A 25691-nucleotide genomic window follows, 5' to 3' on the forward strand; every position below is an offset into this window, starting at 1 on the left:
TGCTGTGAACATTTTTATTACTAGTTGTACATTCTTTCAGGGTGCAAATGTTTCTTATCCAGTTCTCTGCTCCCCCCACACACCTTTTATGTATGTCCCAGACATAATGAAGACCGAACCAAAGTTATGGAGATTTAGTCGAACTGTATTTGATACAGCTGGTAGACAGTATCCCCCACAGGGTATAGGTTTGAAAAAAAACATGTCTGTGAATTAGAACAGCTCTGCCACCACATCATGTACTCTGATAAGGAGGCCATACCTACTCACTCAAAAAAAAGAGGGGAAACAACAAAGCACCATCAATGCTGTTGCACAACTGCTGAGCTCATTTAACTGAGGAAGAAAATCAGGTAGTCCAGGAAAACATTGCAGTGCGTAAGGTCAAAGCTTTAATAAATGATGCACGGGATCTATGACCTCTGGAAGTTTAGTGAAGGCTGAATTAGTAGGGCCTGATATTGGTCACTTCTGCTTCCTACCACAGACAAGATGTGTTGTGGCAGCCAAATACATGGGAGAAACCAGGCGCCCCAAAGTCAAACTGGAGACATGTCTAAATACGAGTCAGAATAACAATTTTAAAATCTTCTACATGTATTGAACTGGAAGACTTCAGAGCCTAGTGGTCGCCCCTTTGCTTCAGAAAATCTTATTTGTCTTAGCCATTGTCTTTAAAACATTTATTTTTTTATCATCTTCACTTTAGTAGGTTCTTGCCTTCCAATTTCGAATCAGCAGACTATGATGCAACAGAAGATTGGAGACTTTGGACTTGCAACAAAAAAAACATTTTAGCTGTTTGTCTTGTAATCCACAAGGGAACCAATACAAACTATTGCACATAATGTAACTATTTGGGTCTACTAATAGCCTAACCACGGCCAAAATAAGTTACAATTAGTTTATAGCATGCTGCTGTAGATGCACATGCGCCTGCCATCTTGTTTTAGGTTCTGACGTTTGCAAATTGTTTTTCTTCCAAGAAGTCTTTAGTATCACAAGGAATATGGTGACTCCTCCCTTAGTTGTCAAAGTGCATAGGCACCAAACACCATGTTAGTATTTTTTTTTCCTCTTTTCATCATCGGGTTTGAACGTGTATGGCCAGAGCTGATTTTCAATGCAATTTTCTAGCTATTGCCAGTCCCAAACAGTTTATTCAACACTGATATTTAGAAAAAACAGGCCGAGTTACTTACCTTCTCTTCTGAATCATATCTCCCAGAGACTGTTTTGCAATAGACTCCCAAACCACTTGGCTTTGTATCACTGGTCTTAAAATTGCCAGTGAAGAATATACGCAGGTTTATAGAACGGAAGCTCTTTCAGAACGGTCCTCAGTCTCGCACAAAGTTTCTGTGGACCAACCACCACCAGATGTTTACCCTTTTGCCTGCCCCTGGACCACACGCGAGGCCCATCTGACTTCCATTCAAAGAAACCGCTTCGAAATAGATGGGAGTGATGGTGGACACACAACAAAATGAAGTGACAGTCTTCCAACGACATTCAATATCTTTGGGAACGTTCTTCTACCGACACTGGAGAAGGGCAGCCCTTCAGGAAAACTGCTCCATCAGCTGTCCACTAGCATTGAGGCCATCGTATCTAACTGAGCCTGAATATCTATAGGCTTCCATTGACCCAAAACCCTCTGGACCTTGGTGAAGGAGCGCGAGTATAGTTGATGCAGAAACACATCACGCCTCCTAAAAGGAGTCGAGGTAGAGCACCGCCCGTAGGGCTGGGGGTCGAGCCCCTGAACAAAGACCCAGCCCTCTGGGGCCCTGCCACCTTCTGGCAACAGTTTGCATCAATCAAAAACCTTTGGCACCTGTACCACTCGCATCTAGGCCATTGAGCCTGAAGGTACTCCACACGCCTCTAGTCCACTTGAGGCCGAAGATCCTCTCGATGCTGAAGCCAGCCTCAACATTGAAACCACCATTGGTGCCCCAGACAGCATCTGATCCAAAAATCCCCAAGCCAGCAAAAACATTGTTGGATCCGAAGCCTCCATAGGTGCCGATGATGCTTTCCATTTACGGCTTTGACAAACTGAGCAACCAATCAATCCACAGCCTCAGGAACTGGACAGGAGACAAAAACATCTCTTCATCTATCCCCCATACAGGCAGGATTGCCATAAGATCTACTCTTGAATCTTCAGAAACTACCCTGAAAGCGGAAGCCCACCTTTGAGGAGAGTACTTACCTCAGAAACTCCCCTGTATCTCACATGCAAGGAGAGGGGCACTAGCCCTATCCCCTATGTGCATCCACCACATTTCACCACCTCCACATTTGCCAGAGGGTTTCCCCTTCCTATTGACAATGCAGTCCCCTTCACCCAGATGATACAATTTGAGCCTGTGCCTAACCGTAACCTGAGGACGTCTACAATTTCAATCCCCCAGGGTATACAGATCTGGATCATTATCCAGTTAAGTCGTCACCCCCAGACAACACACTTCCATATCACAAGGGCAGCTGCTTTTCACAAAGTGGACGCATGCCATCCATGAGGAGGATGATTTCCTCCGGGACCAGTCTAGGCCAGGGTGGTAACACCTGCGTGCATAATTACAGGGAGTTAATGCCATCAAAACATCATTTTTTGTGACATTCTGGTGGCGTTAAGTTCTTATTTGCAGAGCGGTGCTAAGCCACTTAACGTGGATTAACGCCACCTTGTAAATAATGCCCTTATTCACGCAGTATTTAGCGTGATAGGGGTGTGCAATGGGTGCTGCAGTGGGCGTTCTGCTGCATCACCCATTGCTTTTTGAAGCTGCCCCATATTTACAAGGTATGGGGCAGCGCCAAAAAGAAGACCAGGAAATACTGTGTCTTAAACAGTAGATATGAAGAGAAATGTTTTATTTCTCCTCATATATTGCTCTCTCCACTTGTGCTGCATTCTGCAGCACACATGGTTAGAGCAAATCGCCCGTCAAGATTGTTTATGTACAGGAAAGGACACCTTCCTGTACATAAACAATCTCCCCTGAAGCACAGGGGAGATTGACAAAATGACATTATGCAGCTTTTTTTTTTAGCACCAGCGGAAATGCAGGGATGTGCCGAACTTTTGTAAATACAGAGCATCCTTGCATTTTAAAACTGTCAGAGCGTGCTGTTACCAATTATGGACTAACACTGTGCTCTGCCAGTTTATCGTAAATATGCTCCGTAGAGTGCACAAAAAGTAAGCCCACCCCAATTATCCCACGAACATCGGACTCAGATTATCACAGAATCCATTGTGCGTAAAAGTAGACCAACTCTCAGGGCGTGGGTAAGGCTTCCCTGCCAGATAAGCAGAGCAACAAAAAAAATGGACATCGCTAATAAGAGTAGCAGTGGGAGCCACTACCCACTGGAAAATAGCAAACTCAGCTGGCCTGCTCTCTAGATGACAGGGCACAGTGGGATTAAATGAAGGAACTAGTGAAACACTTGCCTGAGGAGTTCAAACAGAGGTGTAACTAGAGACAGAAGGAAAGACCATCTCAAACACCACTATCGGATGTATGCTAGATGCTGCCTGAGGCGTCAACACGAGTGTCCTGATACGGTGCCACGCTCGGCATTTTAGGTTTTGAACCCTAAATCCAGTTGCATCTTCCCCACCTGCCCTTCAATATTAGGTGCACAGGATGACCCGATGCTGGGGAAAATAAACCGCGAACACTGCCAAAGCCATGGTTGCCCTCTAGACCTCAACCCATAGAGGCTCCTTTCTGAGACACCAGTACCGGCCCAGTTCCAATATCACCTACCCTGAGCCTATAGGATTTCCTTCCTGTCTGGGAGGAATTCACATCTGATCAGTGTGTCTTAGTGGAGGTCCCATGTGGCTACTGCCTAGAACTTCTCACAATCCCTTCCCAACATCTCACAAAACATCTCCACCTTCTGGAGGAAGAAGTCCAAGTCCTCCTTCAAAACAGGGCCATAGAACCAGTGCTGCTCAAACACCTGGGCAAAGGGGTTTACTTTCTTTACTTCTTCATCCCAAAGGACGGCTCCCTCTGGTCCCTCAACCGGTACATCCTCTTCGAAGTCTTCCACAGGTTAACATTAAAAGATGTCATCCCTCTGCTCCAACAAGGCGACTAATGCAACGTTGGACTTCGATGCCTACTTTCACATCCCCATGAACACTATCACTACATGTTCTTTCTGGTAAATGGCTACCATTATCTGTTCAAAATGTTACCATTTGGTGTCATCACTGTCCCAAAGGTTTTCACCAAGTGTCTGGCAGTGGTTGCCACTTAGAGAGGGGAGGCATCCACTTCTTCCCCAACTTAGAAAACTGTACAATCGTGCACACAAGCAAGTGCCAGTGCTTAGTGTATAACTAGGCTCCCTCCATCACAACCTCTGGTTCACCATCTGTACCACAAAATCCTACCTGCTACCTGTGCAGATACAACCCTTCCTAGGGGCAAAACTGAATTTAGCCCCAGGCAAGGACTACCCCCGCCCCACAGTGTTCTGGCCTAATCGCAGCTTGTGCCTCTATTTCAGCCAAACCGTCACCTCACAGTAAAACTCATGTTTCTGTTGGGCATGAAGGTCTCATGCATCACCATAGTACCCCAGGCACACTTCATATGTGCCTGCTGCAACAGTGCCTCTCAGTCTAATGGTCACAAGCAGATCTAGTGTTGGTAAAGACCAGGGTACATCGTTGTCTGCAGTGGTGGAATAGCACTAATCTGTTACAGGGCAGGCCTTTCTTAGACCCCGTTCTGCAAGTTACTATTACAACAGATGCCGCTCAAACCAGGTAGGGGAGCACTTCTGCTATTCCATAGTCCCGGGTTTGTGGGGCTTTCACCAATAGGGGCACCACAGCAACTATCTCGAGGTCTTGGCCCTAAGCATGAAACTTAAAGCCTTTCTTCCCCATATTCTGGGCAAAGTAGTCCTCATCAGAACAAAGGGACCATGGTGCATGTTTTACCTACAGAAACTGCAGCATTCACCCCCTCTTGGCACAGAACACCTAGCACTGAGCTCACAGCTACCAACATCAACCTCATGGTAGAGTATCTTCCTGGGATGGTCATCGACCTTACAGGCCTGCTCAGCAGGACACATCAAGTCCATGAGTAGGAACGCCACCCAAAAAGACCTCCATCAATACTTCAGGCATTCCTCAAATTGACCCCTTTGCTTAAACTTTGCCTCCAGATAGCCGCAGGCAATGTACTATGGATTACTGGTCAGGTATATTTGCCTATGCTTTTCTGCCTCTCCTGCCTATGTGGTTTGGGAGATGCAGCAAACATCTCAGACTCTCTTCCTCCTGGCCCTCCACCTGGCACTCCACCCCCCCCCCCCCGGCCCTCCACCCGGCCCTCCACCCCCCAAGCTTCTAGAGGTCATTCCACCCCAGCAAGATGCTCCCTAACGGGGCAAACCTCACCATGAGCCAATGTCAGATCAGGTATCCTGACCCGAAATAGCTCAATGTAGAAGTTTGGCAACTTGTGTTTTCCAAAGGAATGCATCAACATTCCTAAAGAATCTCTATGGCACACCACAAGAGCATGCTATGCAGCAATATGGAAGATAAGGAAAATGCTACTTACCAGTATGCATCTGTTCTTGGCATGTAGAGCTGCAGAGTTGTACGCTTTTGCATAGATAGCCATCTGGTATTGGGATCGGATGTTTGCATGTTGTTTTTTTCTTCAAAGAAGTCTTGTAGTCACAGGGTTGGTGACTCCTCCTTCAGTCGACAGTGCGCCTGGGCATCGGCTCCAGCCTTAGATTGTTTTTGCCATGTAGGGTTAGATGGAGTAGGTAGAAATAGAAAGATGTACATGTGTAATATATCTAAGTAAGATAATACTGGAAATGATAGAGGTATCCGGGGAGGCAGGTGGGCATGTACAACTCTGCAGCTCTACATGCCAAGAACAGATGTATACTAGTAAGTAGCATTTTCCGTTTGAGGCATATGAGCTGCAGATTGTACACTTTTGCATAGACTATACAACAGTTACCTCATTAGCAGTGGCTTCCTGTATCTGTTGCAGTAGTTTGAAATAGTGCTCTTAATAGCGCCTGGCCCACACTAGCTTGTTGTTTTGCCTGCACATCTACACAGTAGTGTTTTGTTAAGGTGTGTGGTGTAGCCCAAGTTGCTGCTTTGCATATGTCATCTAAGGGAATGTTGCCTAAGAATGCCATTGAAGCCCCTAGTTTACGTGTAGAGCGAGCTCTAGGGGGAATGGTTAATGTGCGTTTGGCTTTGATGTAGCATATTTGTATACATTTCACAATCCATCTTGCAATTGATGTTTTGGATATATGATAACCTTTATGATGTGGGGAGAAAGCCACAAAAAGTGGTTTGGTTTTTCTAAAGAATTGTGTCATTTCAATGTAGTAGAGCGTTGCTCTTTTAACATCTAAGGTGCGTAGAGCTTGTTCTGCCACGGAGTCTGGTTGAGGAAAAAACACTGGGCGTTCAACAGACTGGTTGAGATGGAAGGCAGATACTACTCTGGGTAAAAAATGTGGGTTAGTCCTAAGAAACTTTATGATGGATTTGTAAAAATGGTTCTTGTATAGTTAATGACTGGAGTTCACCAACTGGTGTGGCTCACTGGTTAGAGGCGGCAGATCCGCAAGCAGAGAATCGGCCAGGGGCCAGGGACCAGGGTTCAATTCCCGACGCGGCAGGGTCGTGGACCAGGGTCAAAACTGACTCGATAATTCTCGCCTCGGTACCTACTCTAACCAGGAACACACTCGGCAACTCTGGGCATTAGCTTGCCTCATCTCCACAACGGCCCCCCACATTCGCCGGGGATGCCTGGTTTCACCTTGGAGATACCCAGGAGGGACCATCTCACAGGGATAGCCAGGACGGGTTCCCCAGCGGTCTACAGCGCTACGAGGCCTCAGGGTAGCAGTGCGCTTTACAAGACACATACATACATACATACATACATACATTCATTCTGAGAGATGTGATAGCAATTAAAAAGGCTACTTTCCAAGCGAGGAACTGTAGTTCGCACTTGTGGAGAGGTTCAAAAGCAGGACCCATTAGTCTGGTAAGGACTAGATTAAGGTTCCACACCGGAGAGGATGGACCTCTTGGTGGAATTATTCTTTTAAGTCCTTCCATAAAAGCTTTGATAGCGGGAACTCAAAACAAAGACAAGTGTTGTCTGTTTTGTAGGTAGGCTGCTATGGCGGCTAGATGGAACCGAATAGATGTATATGCTAGGTTACATTGTTGTAGATGCAAGAGGTAACAGATGATATTCTGGATGGAAGCATCTAGTGGGTTGTGCGTGCAATAAATGGCGAATCGCTTCCATTTTGCAGCATAGCATGCCCTTGTTGTAGGGCATCTAGCTTCTTTAATAACATTCATACATTCTGTTGGGAGGTTGAGGTAGCCGAACTTCAAGATTTTAGGTGCCAGATTGTAAGGTTGAGTTGATTGGGATCTGGGTGGCTTATCTCTCCATGGTTCTGAGTAAGAAGTGGGCCAGAGGTGTAGCTTTTGATGTGGTGCTACTGATAGTTCCAATAGAGTTGATAACCATGGTTGCCTTGCCCATGTTGGAGCAACTAGGATCATTGTGAGGGGAATGTTGTTTGAGTCTCCGAACCACAACCGAATGAGTGAGAGAGGTGGAAAAACGTAGGCAAATTTGCCTGACCAATTCATCCAGATCACATTGCCTTTGGACAATGGGTGTGGATACCTGGATGCGAAGTTTGGGCATTTTGTGTTTTGATGTGTGGCAAACAGATCTATTTCTGGGTGTCCCCACATGCGAAAGAATGGAAGAAGAACTGGAGGATGAAGTTCCCATTCGTGGACCTGCTGTGCTTGACGACTGAGCAGATCTGCAATCTGATTGTGTAACCCTGGGAGATGTTCTGCAAGGAGGGACATCTTTTGCGGAATGGCCCATCTCCATATGCTTTGAGCTAGGTGTGAAAGCTGTAGGGAGTGTCCCCCCCCCTTTGCTTCTGTATGTAATACATCCACCATTGTGGAGAGTGATGGTGCAGTCGTCCACCAACACCAGATCTGTTAGCTGACCGTGAGCCTGGTTCCACTGATGTACCAAACACTCTCGTAATGGACGCATTTGTAGTCTTGCATGAGGAACAAAAAAATGCAAGAGGCCATCATCCCTATTAATTGCATGAACACTCGTGCTGGTAGCGAGTGCTGTGCCTGAAATTTTTGGACTAGCACTTGTATAGCACTTATCCTGACTGGGTTGGGCTAGGCTATGGCTGTAGAAGTGTTTATTGTAGCTCCTAGATATTGTTGTATTCTGGATGGTTGGAGGTGGGATTTTCCCAAATTTACTGTGAAGCAGTTGTATTGTGCCGCACACAGCTTTGTGGGATTTTGCTTTTATGAGCCAGTCGTCCAGATAAAGGAAGACATGAATGTGCTGTCTTAAATGGGCTGTAACCACTGCGAGGCACTTGGTGAAAACTCTGGGTGCCATGGTGACCCCCGAATGGCAGAACTTTGAATTGGTAGTGTTGACCATCTACCACAAACCTGAGATATTTCCTGTGAGCGGGATGAATGGGAATGTGGAAGTAGGCGTCCTTTAGATCTAGGGTGGAGAGAAAGTCTCCTTGCTGAAGTAGTGGAAGCACTTGTTGTAAAGTGACCATGTGGAAGTGGTCTGATTGGATGTAGAAGTTGAGTGGTCTGAGGTCCAGTATTGGCCTGAGAGAGCCGTCCTTTTTTGGAATTAGAAAATAGAGGGAATAGAGCCCTGTGCCTTGATGAGGCAAGGGAACTGGCTCTATAGCATGTTTTTGTAATAGTGCACGAACCTCTTGTTTGAGAAGCATCAGGTGTTCTGATGACATTGGACGCTGTTTAGGAGGAATGTTGGGAGGGCTAGAAGTTAGTTCCAGGCAATCACCATAGTCGATAATTTGTCTTACCCACTTGTCTGTTGTGATGGAATTCCAGACAGGCAGAAACTGTGAGAGGCGTCCCCCAACAGGAGTGGGATGATCGGGGGGGGGGGGGAAGACAGGGAATTCACTGTTTAGTGTGTGTTATTACCCCTGCCTCTCTCCTTGTTGTTGTTTCCCCTGTAACCTCCTCTAGAGTATCCTCTGGAAAAAGAGCCCTGGTTGGGACTTTTGTATGATGAGGACGTGTGTTCTGGTGTATTTGTTTTTGAGCCTGTTCTATGAAAGGAATGTCGAAAGGAGCCTCTAGTAGAGGTTGACTGCAGAACTCCCATAGACTTGGCAGTCTGTGTCCTTTTTGATCTTTTCTAAAGCTGTGTCCACTGCAGGGCCAAAGAGGTGCTCATGGTCAAAAGGTTGATTAAGGATACGGTTTTGCACTTCTTGTTAAAGCCAGATATCCTGAGCCAGGCATGTCTGCGTAGTAAAACACTAGTATTTACTGCGCGGGACGCAGAGTCTGCTGCGTCGAGCGCACATTTGATGGGTGTGTTAGTGATCAGTTTGCCTTCCTGTACAAGGTCATTGGCTTTGTCTTTATATTGTTGAAGTAGGTTTTGACTGAGCTTGTCCAGCTCATTATTGTGCGCCCTGTCATACCTTGCCACGAGGGCTTGTGTGTTGGCTATTTTCCAATAGTTTGCAGCTTGAGGCGCCATACATTTGCCTGATGTGTCTAATAATTTAGATTCTTTGTCAGGAGATGGGGTGTCGTCTAACCCCTGAGACTTTGCCCTTTTGCGTGCACTGGCTACAACCAGGGAATCTAAAAGGAAGTTGACCCTTAACGTATATGGGTCAGTGGGAGCTGCCTTGTATTTTTTACCTACTCTGGGGTTAAGCAACCGAGCTCTAACCGGGTTCTTGAACACTTCAGGAGCGTGTCTAAGAAGACCTTTTAGCATTGACAAGACATGAAATGTTTTTTGTGGCTGCTCAAACGTTTCTAAAAGAAAATACTCTTCTACAGAGTCTGAGTGTAGTTTGACTCCATGGAATGTTGCTGCCCTATTTATTAGTTGGGCAAAGCCCACATTGTCATCTGGTGGAGATGGTTTTGAGGGGTAGAAATCCGGATCATTACGTAATTCAGGATCGGTATTATAGTCATGCCATGGGTCTGGATCCTGTGGTGGCTCATCGGTATCCTCAGTGTCTGATGGGATTATATCATCATCATCTCCTTGCCCATCCCCATGTGCATCATCACTAGCCTCTGGTTGTGGGAAAATATGTTCTAGAGAACGTACTGGAGAAATCAGTAGATTAGAGTCAATTGGTGAAGGAGGTAATGAAGTATTAGAGGCCATGTGTATTTTCTTTAGAGGAACAGGTGCATGTGGTAAATGTTCTGGTTTCCTCTTTGTAGGTAGCGTAATAGCTATATGACCAGTCTTTGGATGAATAAAGATGGTGGTTTGCTTCGGATCCAGGAGAAAAAGTTCTTCGGAATCGATAGTTATCATTGGCGTGGAAAATCTATTTAGAAACTGGTTTTCACTGTTTAGCAACAGTGTCCGGTTTAGAAACCTTCCCTGGCTCTGAGTCTTTTGGTGCGGGTTGTTTCGGCTCAGAGGTCTTCGGTGCCAAAGTCTTCTCTGGCTGCTCCGGTGCCAAAGGGTCTTTTGGTGGCTTCGGCACCAACTGTTTTTTCGGTGCCGACGGAAGGGGGGCGCAGCATCTCAGGAGACTTACTTTTCAGTGTTGAAGGTGTTTTTTTGGGACCGCGTGGCTGGCTCGAGTCGGAAGGCTTGTCTTGGTCTTTCGGAGGCGGGGCGCTCGAAATGTTTCTACGATGTGGAACTGGGCCCGGAGGCTAAGGTGTCACCGGAGCCTTTGGTATGGGCTTGGGTGGGGCAGGGGTCTCGATACTCACGTCCCGTTGAGCTGGGGGTGACATCTTCAGCATCGGAGTCTTCTGCTTCAGGGACCGAGACCTCTTCCTGTTCTTGTTCTGGAAGGCTGTCGGGCCTGGATGGAAGATGTCCTGAATGGAACCGGTGCCTCTGGACATCTCGTGACGTCGAGCCAGACGATCCCAGATGTTTTTCTTGGACTTGAAGGACAGACAAGCCTCACAGTTGTCCTCTCGATGAACGGATGGGAGAAGCACAGATTACAGACGGAGTGAAGGTCCGAGAGTGGGAATTTAGCACCACACTGGGGACATTTCTTAAAGGGAGTCCGTTCCATCGACGGCTGTTGTTACCTGCACAGGCAGGCCCAGCGGCCCACGTCGAAGTAGTCAAAGGTGCGCGCCAAAGGGTACGCGAGCGAGACAATGCCGTCGGTTAGTAGTGATTGCGTGTAGAAAGGGGGTTCGATAGCAACACCGACCTGGAGCGCAGCAAGTCACATCCGAACCAGATAGCGGATAAAAACAATCTAAGGATGGAGCCGATGCCAATGTGCACTGTCGACCGAAGGAGGAGTCACCAACTTCGCGACTACAAAGACTTCTTCGAAGACAAAAACAACATACAAAAATCTGAGCCCAACACCAGATGGCGATCTATGCAAAAGTGTACAATCTGCAGCTCATATGCCTATGTAATAGTCTATTACTACAGTTCCAAACATCTGGATCTTCCCCTTAAACCAGCAGTCTAGGATACTAAATGCTACTTTCTTAAACTCTAAAAGTCTGGCCTTATGTACACTGCAATAAGTCTACACTTGTCAGCCATAGCTGCTTATAGGTGAAACAGCAGTTCTGCTGAACAGGGAAGCATATTCCCTAAGCCTTTCATGGTAGGCCTCAAAAAGGTCATCTTGCTCAGGGTTCCCCCCTGCTCCAGCATGAAACCATGACGTAGTCCTCACCAGGCTTCTGGGACCTCCCTTTGAGCCCTTAAACTCTTGATCTCCCCAGTACCTTACCTGGACAGTAACATTCCTTGAGTATAACCTCTTTTAGGAGCACTAGAGTGAATTATAGGCCCTCAGACTTCAAGAAACCTTCATTCAAGTTCACAAAGATAGGGGGTAGTACTCCGGCCTAACTCCAAGTTCCTCCTTCAGGTAACTTCTTCTCAACCATACCATAGAGCGCCAAGTCCTCTTCCCTCAACCAGACTTGGTAGCAGAAAGCACCTTACACACCTTAGACATCAAACGCGGTCTTATGTACTACACTGATCAAAAAAGATTTTTGCAAATATGACCAACTCTTCATTGCCTTTGCTAAACACAATGGTCACCCTACTTCCAAAGCCGGCATTGCCAGATGGATAGTCAGGTGTACCCAGACCTATTATCACAAAGCTTAAAGAGCCCTCTCTGTCACACCCAGGGCACAACCATGGCTTTCTTGGGAAGTATTTCCCTAGCTGACACTTTGTCAACCACACACACACCTTCACTAAACATTGTTGTGTTGACATAGTAGCCAGGCAACAGGCTATGAATGGCCAGTCTTTCCTGTGTACCCTTTTTCTGACATCTGCACCATCCACCACTTGCAGGGTGGTATTGCTTTACAGTCAATACAGAGTATGTGTATCTACAGCAACACCTACTATAAACAGAAAATGTTATTTAAGCTGTAAGCATCGGTTTGTAGCACTGTGAATTCACTTGTGCCCAGCCTCCTCCCTGAAAGCAAGTGGAGGCTCTGATTTTTTGGGAAATCCTTATGTGCACAAGACTACTCTCACCTGTTGTGGGGAAAACCATCTAACATGGAGGACTGTGCCTACTGCGCATTGCCAGCTAAGGGCGGAGTCACCATGCACACCTTGAGGCTTAAAAGACGTCTTTGAAGAAAAACTCACACCCATCCAAACCCAGCACCAGATTGCAGGAATATGCAGAGCATGTGAATCTACAGAACTATACACTATGAATAGATGCGTACAAGTAGCATTTTTTTTCTTTATACTGTACCAGAACTGATACTCCATTCTGTCCAACACTTGCTTTGCCACAAACTATGCCTGCCAACCAGAATAATTTATCACCATTAATTTTAATTGAACAGACCACCAACTGAACACGGATAATGGTTTCGGTGCTACATAAAGTCCTCTGAATGGCTTTGAAAAGTTCTTTTCTAGCGTGTGCCCCATTCTCTATTTTTTATACCCACGCTAACCCCATGCGCCTTTTGAATAAGACTGGCTACATCATCTCCGCTCTAGCTATGTTATAGCTGCCTGCAAGATTCTAATCTAGAGGCACCACTCTTTATAGCTGTACCACTGTGGTAAGGCTGCCTAGCAGCTCTCAGTTAATAAAAAAAAAAAAAAAAAGTTGTTCACCGCATAGTTGTTTTCAGACCACCCCCCGCCCCCCCCCCCCTCCCCTCCTCCTTCATCAAATCTGGCATATGTAAGAAGGTTGCCTGCTGTGCATGACTCACAAGTGGACTGGTGGATCGAAGGGCGTATTTGATCCAATATATGGGCACTGCACAAGCTGGATTATTCCTATGGGTAAAACTATGCATGTCTGCCTTGGACATCCCAGCTTCCATCTTCAGCCAATCAGTCTTCCCTGCCACTCATTTGGTGGGTGGGAAAAGAATTCCAGTTCATTGCTTTTGCTTGGCCTACGTTTTCAAGGGAGAAGCTGATCTTGTTCACATTCTTAGGATCAAGGCAGATGAGCTTGAAGATTTAATACAGAGACTCTGCAAAGCAACAAAGACTTCTCCTTGGCAACTATTAAGAGCAGCAGTATGTATAAAACGCCTCGAGGCATTTATTTCAGTCCATTATCACACAAAAATATATATAAAAAATAAAATGTCAGGAGAGTGATGGAACCACATAAGCAGTATGTGCTTTGCGAGTGGGAATATGTCCACTGCTACAAGATAGTTCAGAGTCAGAGCAAAGTCCTCCGGCTGCACAAGAGATGAAGGTGTTCAGATTCCATGTTCACAAAGGCATAGGAAGGTCACGCACCTCCTCCACACACTCGTCAAATGCCTCTTGATAATCTTCATGCGCTTTCACCAGTAACACGCATGTGGGGCGCTTGGACCCTGCAGCCATACCCAGATCCTGCAAGCAAGGAAAACTGTGTTACAATGGTGAATTAAAGTGGTGATCGTCAACAAGGTGAAAAGGGGGCTGAGCAGTCTGTGCCCCCATAGGCTGCACGAGCCACGAGGGCCTTGTGAGGTTATGCTGCCCGAGTACCGAACTTAATACTCAAAGGGGCCAATGACACTTATTTTAGCATTACTGCTACACACAAACCCACCCAAAGAGGTTCAACATCACATCCAGAGTAGCGACTTAAGGAGCAAAAAGGTGAGACACAAGAACACGGGTCAACAGCAGACATCACTGGAAAGGAATATACAGGCGGTCATGTCACATCCTAAATTATAAGGAGCACATCTCTCGGGCTGTAGGTTAACAACCAAAGAGCACTATGATCTCAGCCCAGGTTACTTCCAGGATTCGATTTTGTGTGACAGCTAAGACATACACAATCTCACAGGAATGTGTTTCGAGTCCCAAGAGCTATGCACACTAAAATTAAATAACCAACTCTCCCTTTTCTGCACAGTACTCGTGATTTTACCTCATTGGTCCATACTTGGAAGGACCTGTTTGTATCCTCAACAGCCTACATTAATTTCTTCAAGTGAAGGCAATTTAATGATTTTCACTTTTGTGAACTACATGAAAAAACTTCTGATCAACAGTCCATGTCACATTCAGAAGTCCCTTTCAGATGATCACTTTACATATAATAACCCAGAAAGTGACAAACCATTGGTGCCACTTCTTTCTGGGTACAAATGTATACAGTGATTCTATTGCTTGAGAAGTTGCCATCGAAAGACCCTCATCACCAGTAACTTAACATCTGAAGTGAGCTCCAGGATGTCTTACAACAGACCTAAACAAGCATTTGCAATGCAATAGGTCTCGCATTTGCGAGAGTTTAAGCTATTGGCATTGTAAATGACAATGCCTTTTATTTATATGTTTTGATCATTAACATAAAAGGCATTTTCATGTACAATGCCAATAGCTCATACTCTTGTAAATGCAAAACGTATGCAAAGAAGCGGCTGCCATTGTCCCGTGCTGCTTAGAAAGTGAAAGCACACATGGCGAGCTGAATGTTGCAGGAAAGCATGTCGTGCCTGCAGTAGGAGAAACTACTTAAAGAAAAGTGCTTACAGACTAAACTAGACACAAAACAAGATTAAATGAAAGCAATAAAACATTTTTTTAAAAAGCACCTACTCTTTGTAATGAATGATGTTGGAATGGCAGATACCTGGCTTTACACCCAACAGCCTCGTTGTAACCTGGTTCCATAAATGTTTTTAACAAAACATTGTGTCCATCAAGAGGGGACGGGGGAGATCAAAGAGATAAACATAGATTACAGCAAATAAAGACGACGACGCACCTGCGTGCCTGTGCGGGCACTGAGGCCCTTGACTGTTGCTTGGCAGCCCTCTCTTCCACCCCCAACTATTTTCTCTACTGAGGAGAGAAGATATCCCAAAACCCGAGCCATGTCTCGGGCGATATTTTAAAACCCGGGACATGTATCGGGTCTAGAGATTATCCGTTTAACAAGTACTTACTTGCACCCACTGGGGTGAACCACTCAAGAACTTCATGTACCAGCTTCCCATGGGGCAACCCGGAGGAGGAGCTAGCGGTGTGCCCTCCATTGCAGTTTACAGCAAATAAAGAGCCCAGAGCTAAAAGCAAAAAAAAAAAAAAAAGCCCAGTTGAACATCAGCACCGGTTCATTGGGCTAAAATGGAATGTTCACTATTATGCATTCACCTCAACTCCCGATCAATAATACGAAGGCTCCTTAGGTCCTGTGTGCCTGACAAGTCAGCTTTATCTTTTACCTGCCCTCCTAATATTGTTAATATAGCGTCTGCTATCATCGTCTTGTACCTTTACAGCGCAGCTGCTGTAACTGTGCCTGTTTTTATCTCCCAAAGAGGGTGCGAGGCAGAGTTGTCCATCCCCACATTCAAACATGTGACCATGAGGTTGCCGAGCTAGCTACAGCAGTTACCTTAACACACCCCGAGCTGCCTTCCTGCAAGGTGATGTTCCTTTCTTGCCATGCAGGTGCTCTCTGTGTACATTTCTGCAGCACCTTTCAGCCTTGCCATCTTCCTGATTAACTGGGGAAGGAGGGAAAGGAACCAGGATGTTTTCGCTGCCACCACCGGAGTATCCGACCAATGTCTACCACGGAAGGAGACAGAGCTGGGCACCAAAATGGAGCCTTGGCTTCAAAAAGCAATGAACGGATAGACAAAGACATGTGAGACTATCTCGCGAGAACACATCACCGGTGTTCTAGTAAATTACTGTGGCGAGACCCAACTCTAGAATGATTTCTAAATACTTGTAATTCCTAACACTTTCTAACTTCATATTTTCACAGTAGTAAAATTAGTGAAGTGTACTGCAGTGGTCTGGTAAATCACTGTGGAAAGAAGTAAGCAAACCTATGTGAACTGTTTAAAAGCAAAAAATATACCTACACAAGATAGTCACTTTAGAAGTGGCTACAAAGGCGTTTGTTCCAATTATAACCTAGAATGCTATAGTCTCATGGGAGGGTTGCCTCTTCAGGCATTTCGTGACTGGGATGCGGAAAACCAGAATTCGGAGTAATATTTCTGGTAATTAATCTGGACATTTCTCGTTCTCTACTTAGCCTAAACAAGCAGATCTCAAAGTTCATAATTAATCTGCACTGAATCCATCATTCTCTTCAACTAGGGGAAGGAGAGATGAGGTAAGGAAGTTCGCCCCCCCTAAAGAACAAGACCACCGGAAGTTGGTCAAGAAAAAGAGGAGGATTTAAATAAGTTAACAAGCATGAACTGGATCGAGCATCGAGTGGTAATGCAGCGAGAAAAGAACTTGGCCAGGATTACAAAAAAACATGCTTTTTGTTAGGAAAAGGAAAACGTGATACAACAATAACTGAAGTTCAAATGGCAAAAGAAAAGTTGACAGATCAGAAACAATGTCCACAAGAAAGGAAGGTGCACTCTGATAGAAGTCAGTCAGGCAACACACTTGTAGGCCAAAAAAGTTCTTCTTTTTATTTCAAGTTGTTTGTTTTAAAACCGGCACACAGCCAACTAATTTCGTTCCCTAGTGCTACGGGAACTTCGTCAGGGCTGTAACAATTATAACATGTAATGCATATAAATGAAGAATAGACAAAATTAATAATACAAAACATTGAAAATAAAAACGGCCCAAGACAAATACAAAAATGATAACAGGCAAGAGACAACAGTAATACACCAAAATACACATAATACATCAAAAAATAAAGACTTGTCACCATACAATTAGCCCAAAGAGGGAGGAGTGGTGATAATATAGCTGTTCAAAAGGTGGGAAAACCTGAAGTCAGCACAGGAATGGTTTGACATTAGCAACACTAGAATATTGGCTCCACTCAGTAGCCTTTGGCAAGGTCATTAATCTATGTTCGGTCTCTATTTTTCCTACCTCACTCTTTAAGGGGGTGTAAGAAGCAGGGTACATTGGTCTCTTGTGTCTAGACTTTGTTACTGTATCATATATACCTTTTTCTAAACTTTTTTTCTGACTTCATTTTTCCCCACATTTGAACCCTATATTATCACCACTCCTCCCTCTTTGAGCTTATTGTATGGTGACAGGTCTTCATTTTTTGATGGATTGTGTATTTTGCTGTATTACTGCTGTCTCTTGCCAACTTGCCTGTTTTAATTTTTGTATTGGTCTTGGGCCGTTTCATTTTCAATGTTTTCTATTGTTTACAATTTTGTCCATAGTATATTCTTTATTTATATGCATTACAAGTATATTTGTTATTTTTTGTTATAATTGTTACAGCCCTGACGAAGTTCCAGTGGCACTAGGGAACGAAACACGTTGGCTGTGTGCCGGTTGTAAAACAAACAACTTCAAATAAAAAAGAAGAAGAACTTTTTTGGACTACAATTGTGTTGCCTGACTTCCATCAGAGTGCACCTTCCTTTCTTGTGGACTTTCTTACTAAATTGGTATTTAACGGCGGATGCCGGGAGTCGTTGCACTCATTTGTTGATATACGAAACTAGTGGAATTGAAGTGCTTGACCTTGGTCAGCTGTTGTGTGCTTTGTCTTATGTAAATCAGAAACAATGTAAATGGATTCTAAATAAGTTTCCGAATATAAACAGATCTTGTGAGCCACAAGTGAGTGCTGTTATCAAGTGTTGTTTAAGTCATGGTGCAGTACGTTTTTTAATCTATTATTTCCTATTCTCTGGGGAGTGCTCCATTAGAAACGGGTGCTGTCACAGAGCCAGTCAGAAAGGAAGAGAAGGCTCCTTGGCATTTTGTTTAAGCAACGGAAACCACCGCAATCCTTGGCCTTTTTAATTTTTACAGGTGGTCATGTTTGAAGAGGTATTTATTTCATTTCATTTGTGTAATAGAATGAATATAGCGCCAACCCGCCATGTAGCTGCGGGGCGCTTTCCACACTCGCCAAGATGGAAGAATGTATCCTCCAGGACAGCACACGAACAAACAACCGACAGACAAGTCCGCGCCTTTTCTAACAGATGCGGCGGATTAGGCGATGAGGACATTCTTCGCTTCTTCTGAAAACACTGAAAATGTTTTCCCTTTTGTGTGTTTACAGTTTCAACAATGGTTTTAAATGTGTTTCCATGCTTTTACTGCACCCTGGGGCCATGCTTCTATGCACTTCACCTTTGAATTTTCTTACCTTACCGCATAAAGCAGAACCATTATACTCTTGGAAGAGTATTTGATGGAAAAAAAAAAAAAAAAAAAAAAGTGATTATCGCGCGCCCCCTCGCTGTTATGTTTGCTACAAACCTGGCATGCTAACCTCAGCCAGAGAGAACTCTTTAAAGGGACGCTCCATTGCAAAAACAGGCTCTGTAACAGGAACGGGAATCAAGACAAATCACACCCTGTTCTGTGCAATTGCAATTGAAACCAGGGTTAACCTTACACAACTAATAGATGGCAAATAGTTTTTAGATGTTCAAGTGACATGCTACGGTGACCAATGTGGTTTAACTACTGGGAAAACAAGCGCTCGCCATTGTGGAAAGGCAGCCGCTTGTTAATATTTACATTGCTCTTTCACTTTAAGTGAAAGCGCGATGCAAAAATAAACACGCGGTTGTCTTTAACAAAGACGAGTGAAAGAGAAAAAAACAAAAAAAAAAAAGTGCCCACCAGATAAAGCCCACCGTGTTGTTTCCGCGAGTACATAAAAAGCCTCACTTTCAATCGGAGGCCAGCATTTACCATAAAGTAGGACGCCAGCCAATGAAAGCATCTCGATTACAATAAGCCTCGCAGAGCGAGGAGCGCATGCGCGATCCAGCGCTAGGTCTGCAAGACCTAAAAAAAAAAAAGTCTTGTATTCAGTAATTTGTATATATTTTTGCTCCATCAGCGGTATTATTTAATCAAAAGTGACTGCAAATATTGCCACTCTAAATAAACTGAGGCTGATCCTCCTTTTATAGGCTCTTCGCTGTACTGAGCCAATAAAATTAGGTTAGGCAACATGTTAGCAGGTGGCAGAGGTGGTAAGTACTACTGTCGCCTGCCTTTAAAATGCACAGGGCCCTCCTCCAGTGCAGACAGCCCTCCCCCATGGTTTCCTGGGACCTGCTGCACGGAAACCATTGTTTGTTGTTATAGTTCTGTGTATCTTGGAGCGCTTTACATGTGCTCCAGTTACATTACAAAAGTCGTTTTTCGGAGGTGGTGCGGATTCCTAATTTGCCCAGAATCACAGGATTTTGAGCCAGCGCCGGGACTAAAACCTTGGTTTCGTAGTTGAAAAGTCAATCGCTTTGTCCCAAACACAACATCCTCTCCTCTAAAATGCCCCACCCAAACGATCCCAGGCCTCTCATGGGCCCCCGCTGCTCACCCTCATAGCTCTCCCATTCTCAAGTCACCAGTATACCCGACACTCCATTTGCCCCCTTGCTGCACCTGTCAGAGGCCAGAGAGCGCAGTTTTCAAAGCAGACACCCTCTTTTTGCTCAGAGGTGGAGCGCGCTCTTGGGCACTCTGCCAGGTCACAGATAGGGACTCAGAATCTCCAGCTATTGCCGAGCGGTATTTTTGTGACAAGAACTTTAGTGAACGCCAAAATACCGCAAATTTTGCAGTTTGGGATCGCGAAATGTGCCTGTGTGCCACAAAACTTGCCCTCCCAGGACACAAAATCCTGGGGGGATGGGGTCTTTATTATAATCACAAACCAGCTATGATGTGCCTTATAGAGTTTATGAAGGCAGCCCCGGGTATTCTAACTTCTAAAAAGGAAGACCATTTTAGTTTTCTTTAAAAGTGAGCTCTGAGAACTGGACCCCACAATGAGAAACTGTAGGGGGCAAGAATGATAGAGTATCCTCTTATAAAAGTACTGAAAATACAAAGCAAAATCCATAACAAACAAGGAAGATGAAAAATAGTAACAATTCAAAATGGTCTGAACTAAGCACATTAAGACTCTGTACAATGAAATAAAGGGTAAACATGGAGACTGCGCCAACAGCCTCTGTGCTTTGGGTGAATACAGCAACTCTTCACATCAACCCAAAATTAATGTAATATGAACACTAGTAATACATACCAATTTGGATGGTATGTAGACATATGGAATACTCCGGTCCTCGCACATCACAGGGAAGTGGCAGTAAACTTCAATGGGCTGAGTGTCGCCAGCAAGGATCACAATCCTGAAATGGACAGATGAAGAGGGAGGAATGTTTTGGTTTTCCCTTTAACCCCAACAACAATAAATGCTTTCCGAAAGGGCACCCAAGAGGCAATACAAACTGGAAGGCTTCATGATCGCATTAAAGGTACGAAAAGCTATACAACGCTGGCAATACTGCAATATTGAGGAGTTCAACATACACAGAACTACTGCACTTATTAATCCACACAATGCAGTGCTTGAAATCAGGGCCATGACAGTTTGAAGGCAAGGAGGGAATGGTATGCCTTTGAAATGTAGCCCTGTGCTGTCTTTACAGGCACGAGCCATACTTTGCATACCAAAGATTCATTCCTGCCCAAGACACAATGATGCAGTTACTCACCAACCACTCCCCCCCGCACCTTTTTTTTTAAGCAGTCCCAGATCCTGTAAACGTTTCACAGACCAATTCACACACACTCTATGATACTCTCTTGGATAATACACAGAATTCTCAATGGATAACACAAAAAACAGACATTAAAACAAAAATAATGCTTACATCACCCATAGACACTCCCATGACACTAGTCAATCAACCTCGCTCTCCTAGATACAGTGTACATATTAAATAACTCACTTTACCACCCACAGCAGTCTCTCCTAATACCAGCAAAGTCCCATATAAAGAACCAGCATCACAGTCCATCTGTCTTGCCCCGTTTTGCTTGGTCCACCATACTGCCCTCTTCTAGCCGCCTGACTATCAACAGCAGATGAAGTTATATAGACAGAACCAACTATGCAAAGGTGCCATGTGTAATTTGGCAGATTTCATAGTGATGGCAGATTGTGCACAGATGGTCTGCAACTTGCCCATCATTTTGCTATGCGACTGACGAACAAGTTACTTACCTTCGGTAACGCTTTTTCGGGTAGAAACTCCATCTAGTTACTGACTCCTCACCTTAGAATATCCCCAGGCATCAGAGTGGATCCGGAAGATTTATCAGCAGTTTGCGTCATCAGCACCGGAAAAGAAGTGTGCACTACCTATATAAGCACCACCTCTGCGTGCTGACATCAGGTACTTTTACGACTTTCCACACCAGGAGAGCGGAGCCACGATAAGCACGGACCACTGGTTTGACAAACTAAGTCCCTGAAAAGGGTCTTAAGTACTGCATAATCTGTTTGCAGAGTAGGAAGGATTGGTGAGGAATCTGTGGCTAGAGTCTACCAGATAAAGCGTTACTGAAGTAACTTATCTGATAAGAGACTCCTAGCCACCGATTCCTTACCATTGAATAAATATCCAAGAAATACCTCCCCCAGAGGTGAGACTGCAATTCCAATTAAATAAGAATCCCCCGCAGGACCGAGCGGGGAAGCGCCAGTCACGACACACTAACTTTCCAGGAAGTAGTGTTTAGTGAATATGAGCAGCGTAGTCCATGTTGCTGCTTGACAGATGTCCAGGTGCAATAGGTCAATAAACAACGAAGCCAGTGTATAATAAGGGGGCACTCAAATCAATGTGGTACATCAATCAATCGAGCCACAAGCCTCAGATTCCCTGTGAACCGTTATGTTCATTTGGAATATGCTTGGCAACAACAGAATAATACCCAGTGGGTATGAAAAGCCCTCACTCACCAACCTGGTCGGTGACATGCTTCATCATCGGGCTTCCACTGGGACGACCGAATGTCATCCCAGTGTGCTGCGACGCCAGGTTACTGCGGAGCTGGGTTGGTTGTGTGGGGAAAGTGAATTTAAAATAACCAATTAAGTCAAAAAGGAAACTTTATTAATTTTGCTTAAAAGGCAAGGAATAAAAAGGAGTGAGGGTCAAAAAAATTAAATAAAGGACCTGGTTCACTCCGTGGCGGTCAACATGTTTCTGCCTCAGAGATTGTTAATCGGGCATTCGTCAGGACCAGGGGGGGATGTGCGTAGACCCGGTGGTGTGCACGCTCTAAGGTACACCCAACCGTGGGCTAATGTGTGAAAAATCAAAAAAAGCACACTAAATAGTGTGACCTCCGCCAGATAAGTTAATATGGGGAGAGGAACGAGTTTACTCTGATGGTTACAATTGACAAACAAACACAAAGACAAAACATAAAAGAATTATTAATGTCTGTCACACAAAACGGGCTCAATGGATCAGCACAATAAAACTGATGTGCTCAAAGGACAAGTGAGTGCCTTTAGGTCTACCACAGGTGCAGTAAATTGTGAGAAATTGTGCACCTAGGTATAGTAGAATATCGGTGTAAGGACAACGGTTCGTCGTCCTCTCAGTAGTGACTAGTAGTCAATGATCGGAACGCAGGTGAAATGTAGTGGTGACACTCAATGCGTAAAATCGCGCTAGGGATAGAGTTGACTGCACGCGATGCTTATATGCAGAAGAAAAGGGGACGGGTCTTACAACGAGGCCTGTCCGTTGGAAGCCTCATGGGTCCCGGTAGGGGGGTAGGAGCAAAATGGCACACCCTGCATCAAAGAGGAGAAGGAAGAAAGACAGAGTTCGTGTCAGTATCACGAACGAGTGAGAAAGCGGAAAATCGCTTACCTTGTTGGTTGAGGAGCGGTTTAGTATTACTTACGCCCTTGCTGCTCTCAACCCGCGTTATGCCTAAACAGCCTCTTGCTGCCGGGCCCGGAGAGTAATGCACCCTGAGCGGGCGTGTTCTTAAAAGGGACCTCGAGGTGAATCCCCGGTGAAGTGGAGAGATGAGAGCTTGACCCTGATAGGGTGAATAGCTCAGGCTCGCTAGCTGATTGGCCCATAGGGAGCCAATCAGAGCGGCGAAAACGAAAAAGGCAAGAGAGTTCGTTGCGCTTAGTAGCGATGGCAACGAAGGGATCGGAGTGTGAAGTACCGTCAAACTTTATTGACACCAGCGCTATGGGGGTCTGAACAGACCGAGAGCAAAACCCCGTGCGTGTGCAGCTTAGCTTAAGTAAAGAAACGGATACCATAGACCGTTATTGGCACAGGAACTGGGGAGTCTAAACGGACCAGAAACAAAGCCCCGTGTGTGTGCAACTCAGCTAAAGTACAGAAACGGAGGTGAAATTGACTGGAGTGATGTTATGGGCACGCGCAGGAATTCAGAGATATCTAGTAATGCGTGCATGGACAACCAGTGGTGAATCATATTTAGCAATGGAACAAAAAGATTACCAATTCGTAATCAATTAAGAAGTCATCAATTAAGACGACATATACCCCTAGGCCAAATGGTGTTGGCAGATGGTGGAGAAAGTTGGTAAAAATAGGGGGTATTTTTTATAGTGAGTGGTGATAAACAAGAAAGTGGGGGACATTAAAGGATATTACCCCAAGGGACATTGTCATTGAGTCCGTGGAGGCTAGTCCCCAAACGGTACACCCACCTCTGTTCCCTTTCAAACAGCACTTTGGGGATATTATAACCGCTTGATATCTCTTCTATCACTGTCCATCTCAGATCGTTGGTAGTGTGGTTTGCAGAGAGAAAATGTTCGCTCATTCTGGTTGTGGTGCGTTTGCAAACGCACCACAACCAGAATGAGCGAACATTTTCTCTCTGCAAACCACACTACCAACGATCTGAGATGGACAGTGATAGAAGAGATATCAAGCGGTTATAATATCCCCAAAGTGCTGTTTGAAAGGGAACAGAGGTGGGTGTACCGTTTGGGGACTAGCCTCCACGGACTCAATGACAATGTCCCTTGGGGTAATATCCTTTAATGTCCCCCACTTTCTTGTTTATCACCACTCACTATAAAAAATACCCCCTATTTTTACCAACTTTCTCCACCATCTGCCAACACCATTTGGCCTAGGGGTATATGTCGTCTTAATTGATGACTTCTTAATTGATTACGAATTGGTAATCTTTTTGTTCCATTGCTAAATATGATTCACCACTGGTTGTCCATGCACGCATTACTAGATATCTCTGAATTCCTGCGCGTGCCCATAACATCACTCCAGTCAATTTCACCTCCGTTTCTGTACTTTAGCTGAGTTGCACACACACGGGGCTTTGTTTCTGGTCCGTTTAGACTCCCCAGTTCCTGTGCCAATAACGGTCTATGGTATCCGTTTCTTTACTTAAGCTAAGCTGCACACGCACGGGGTTTTGCTCTCGGTCTGTTCAGACCCCCATAGCGCTGGTGTCAATAAAGTTTGACGGTACTTCACACTCCGATCCCTTCGTTGCCATCGCTACTAAGCGCAACGAACTCTCTTGCCTTTTTCGTTTTCGCCGCTCTGATTGGCTCCCTATGGGCCAATCAGCTAGCGAGCCTGAGCTATTCACCCTATCAGGGTCAAGCTCTCATCTCTCCACTTCACCGGGGATTCACCTCGAGGTCCCTTTTAAGAACACGCCCGCTCAGGGTGCATTACTCTCCGGGCCCGGCAGCAAGAGGCTGTTTAGGCATAACGCGGGTTGAGAGCAGCAAGGGCGTAAGTAATACTAAACCGCTCCTCAACCAACAAGGTAAGCGATTTTCCGCTTTCTCACTCGTTCGTGATACTGACACGAACTCTGTCTTTCTTCCTTCTCCTCTTTGATGCAGGGTGTGCCATTTTGCTCCTACCCCCCTACCGGGACCCATGAGGCTTCCAACGGACAGGCCTCGTTGTAAGACCCGTCCCCTTTTCTTCTGCATATAAGCATCGCGTGCAGTCAACTCTATCCCTAGCGCGATTTTACGCATTGAGTGTCACCACTACATTTCACCTGCGTTCCGATCATTGACTACTAGTCACTACTGAGAGGACGACGAACCGTTGTCCTTACACCGATATTCTACTATACCTAGGTGCACAATTTCTCACAATTTACTGCACCTGTGGTAGACCTAAAGGCACTCACTTGTCCTTTGAGCACATCAGTTTTATTGTGCTGATCCATTGAGCCCGTTTTGTGTGACAGACATTAATAATTCTTTTATGTTTTGTCTTTGTGTTTGTTTGTCAATTG

At 45.2% G+C, this 25691-nt stretch overlaps 1 protein-coding gene across 1 annotated transcript in view; it reads right to left on the reverse strand.

The window, feature by feature from the left end:
• Positions 1-13677: 13677 nt before the first annotated feature.
• The window catches only part of NHP2 (NHP2 ribonucleoprotein), a 31816-nt gene continuing 19802 nt past the window's right edge, over positions 13678-25691 (reverse strand). Inside the window, exons 3-4 of the mRNA XM_085618371.1 lie at positions 20632-20737; positions 13678-14006 (exon numbers count right to left, since the gene is read on the reverse strand). Coding sequence (XP_085474497.1) covers positions 13881-14006; positions 20632-20737 — 232 coding nt within the window. The 3' untranslated portion in view covers positions 13678-13880. The remainder of the gene's footprint in view (positions 14007-20631; positions 20738-25691) is intronic.

This window comes from Triturus cristatus, chromosome 7 (genome assembly GCF_964204655.1).
Source record: "Triturus cristatus chromosome 7, aTriCri1.1, whole genome shotgun sequence".
NCBI classification, from domain to species: domain Eukaryota; kingdom Metazoa; phylum Chordata; class Amphibia; order Caudata; family Salamandridae; genus Triturus; species Triturus cristatus.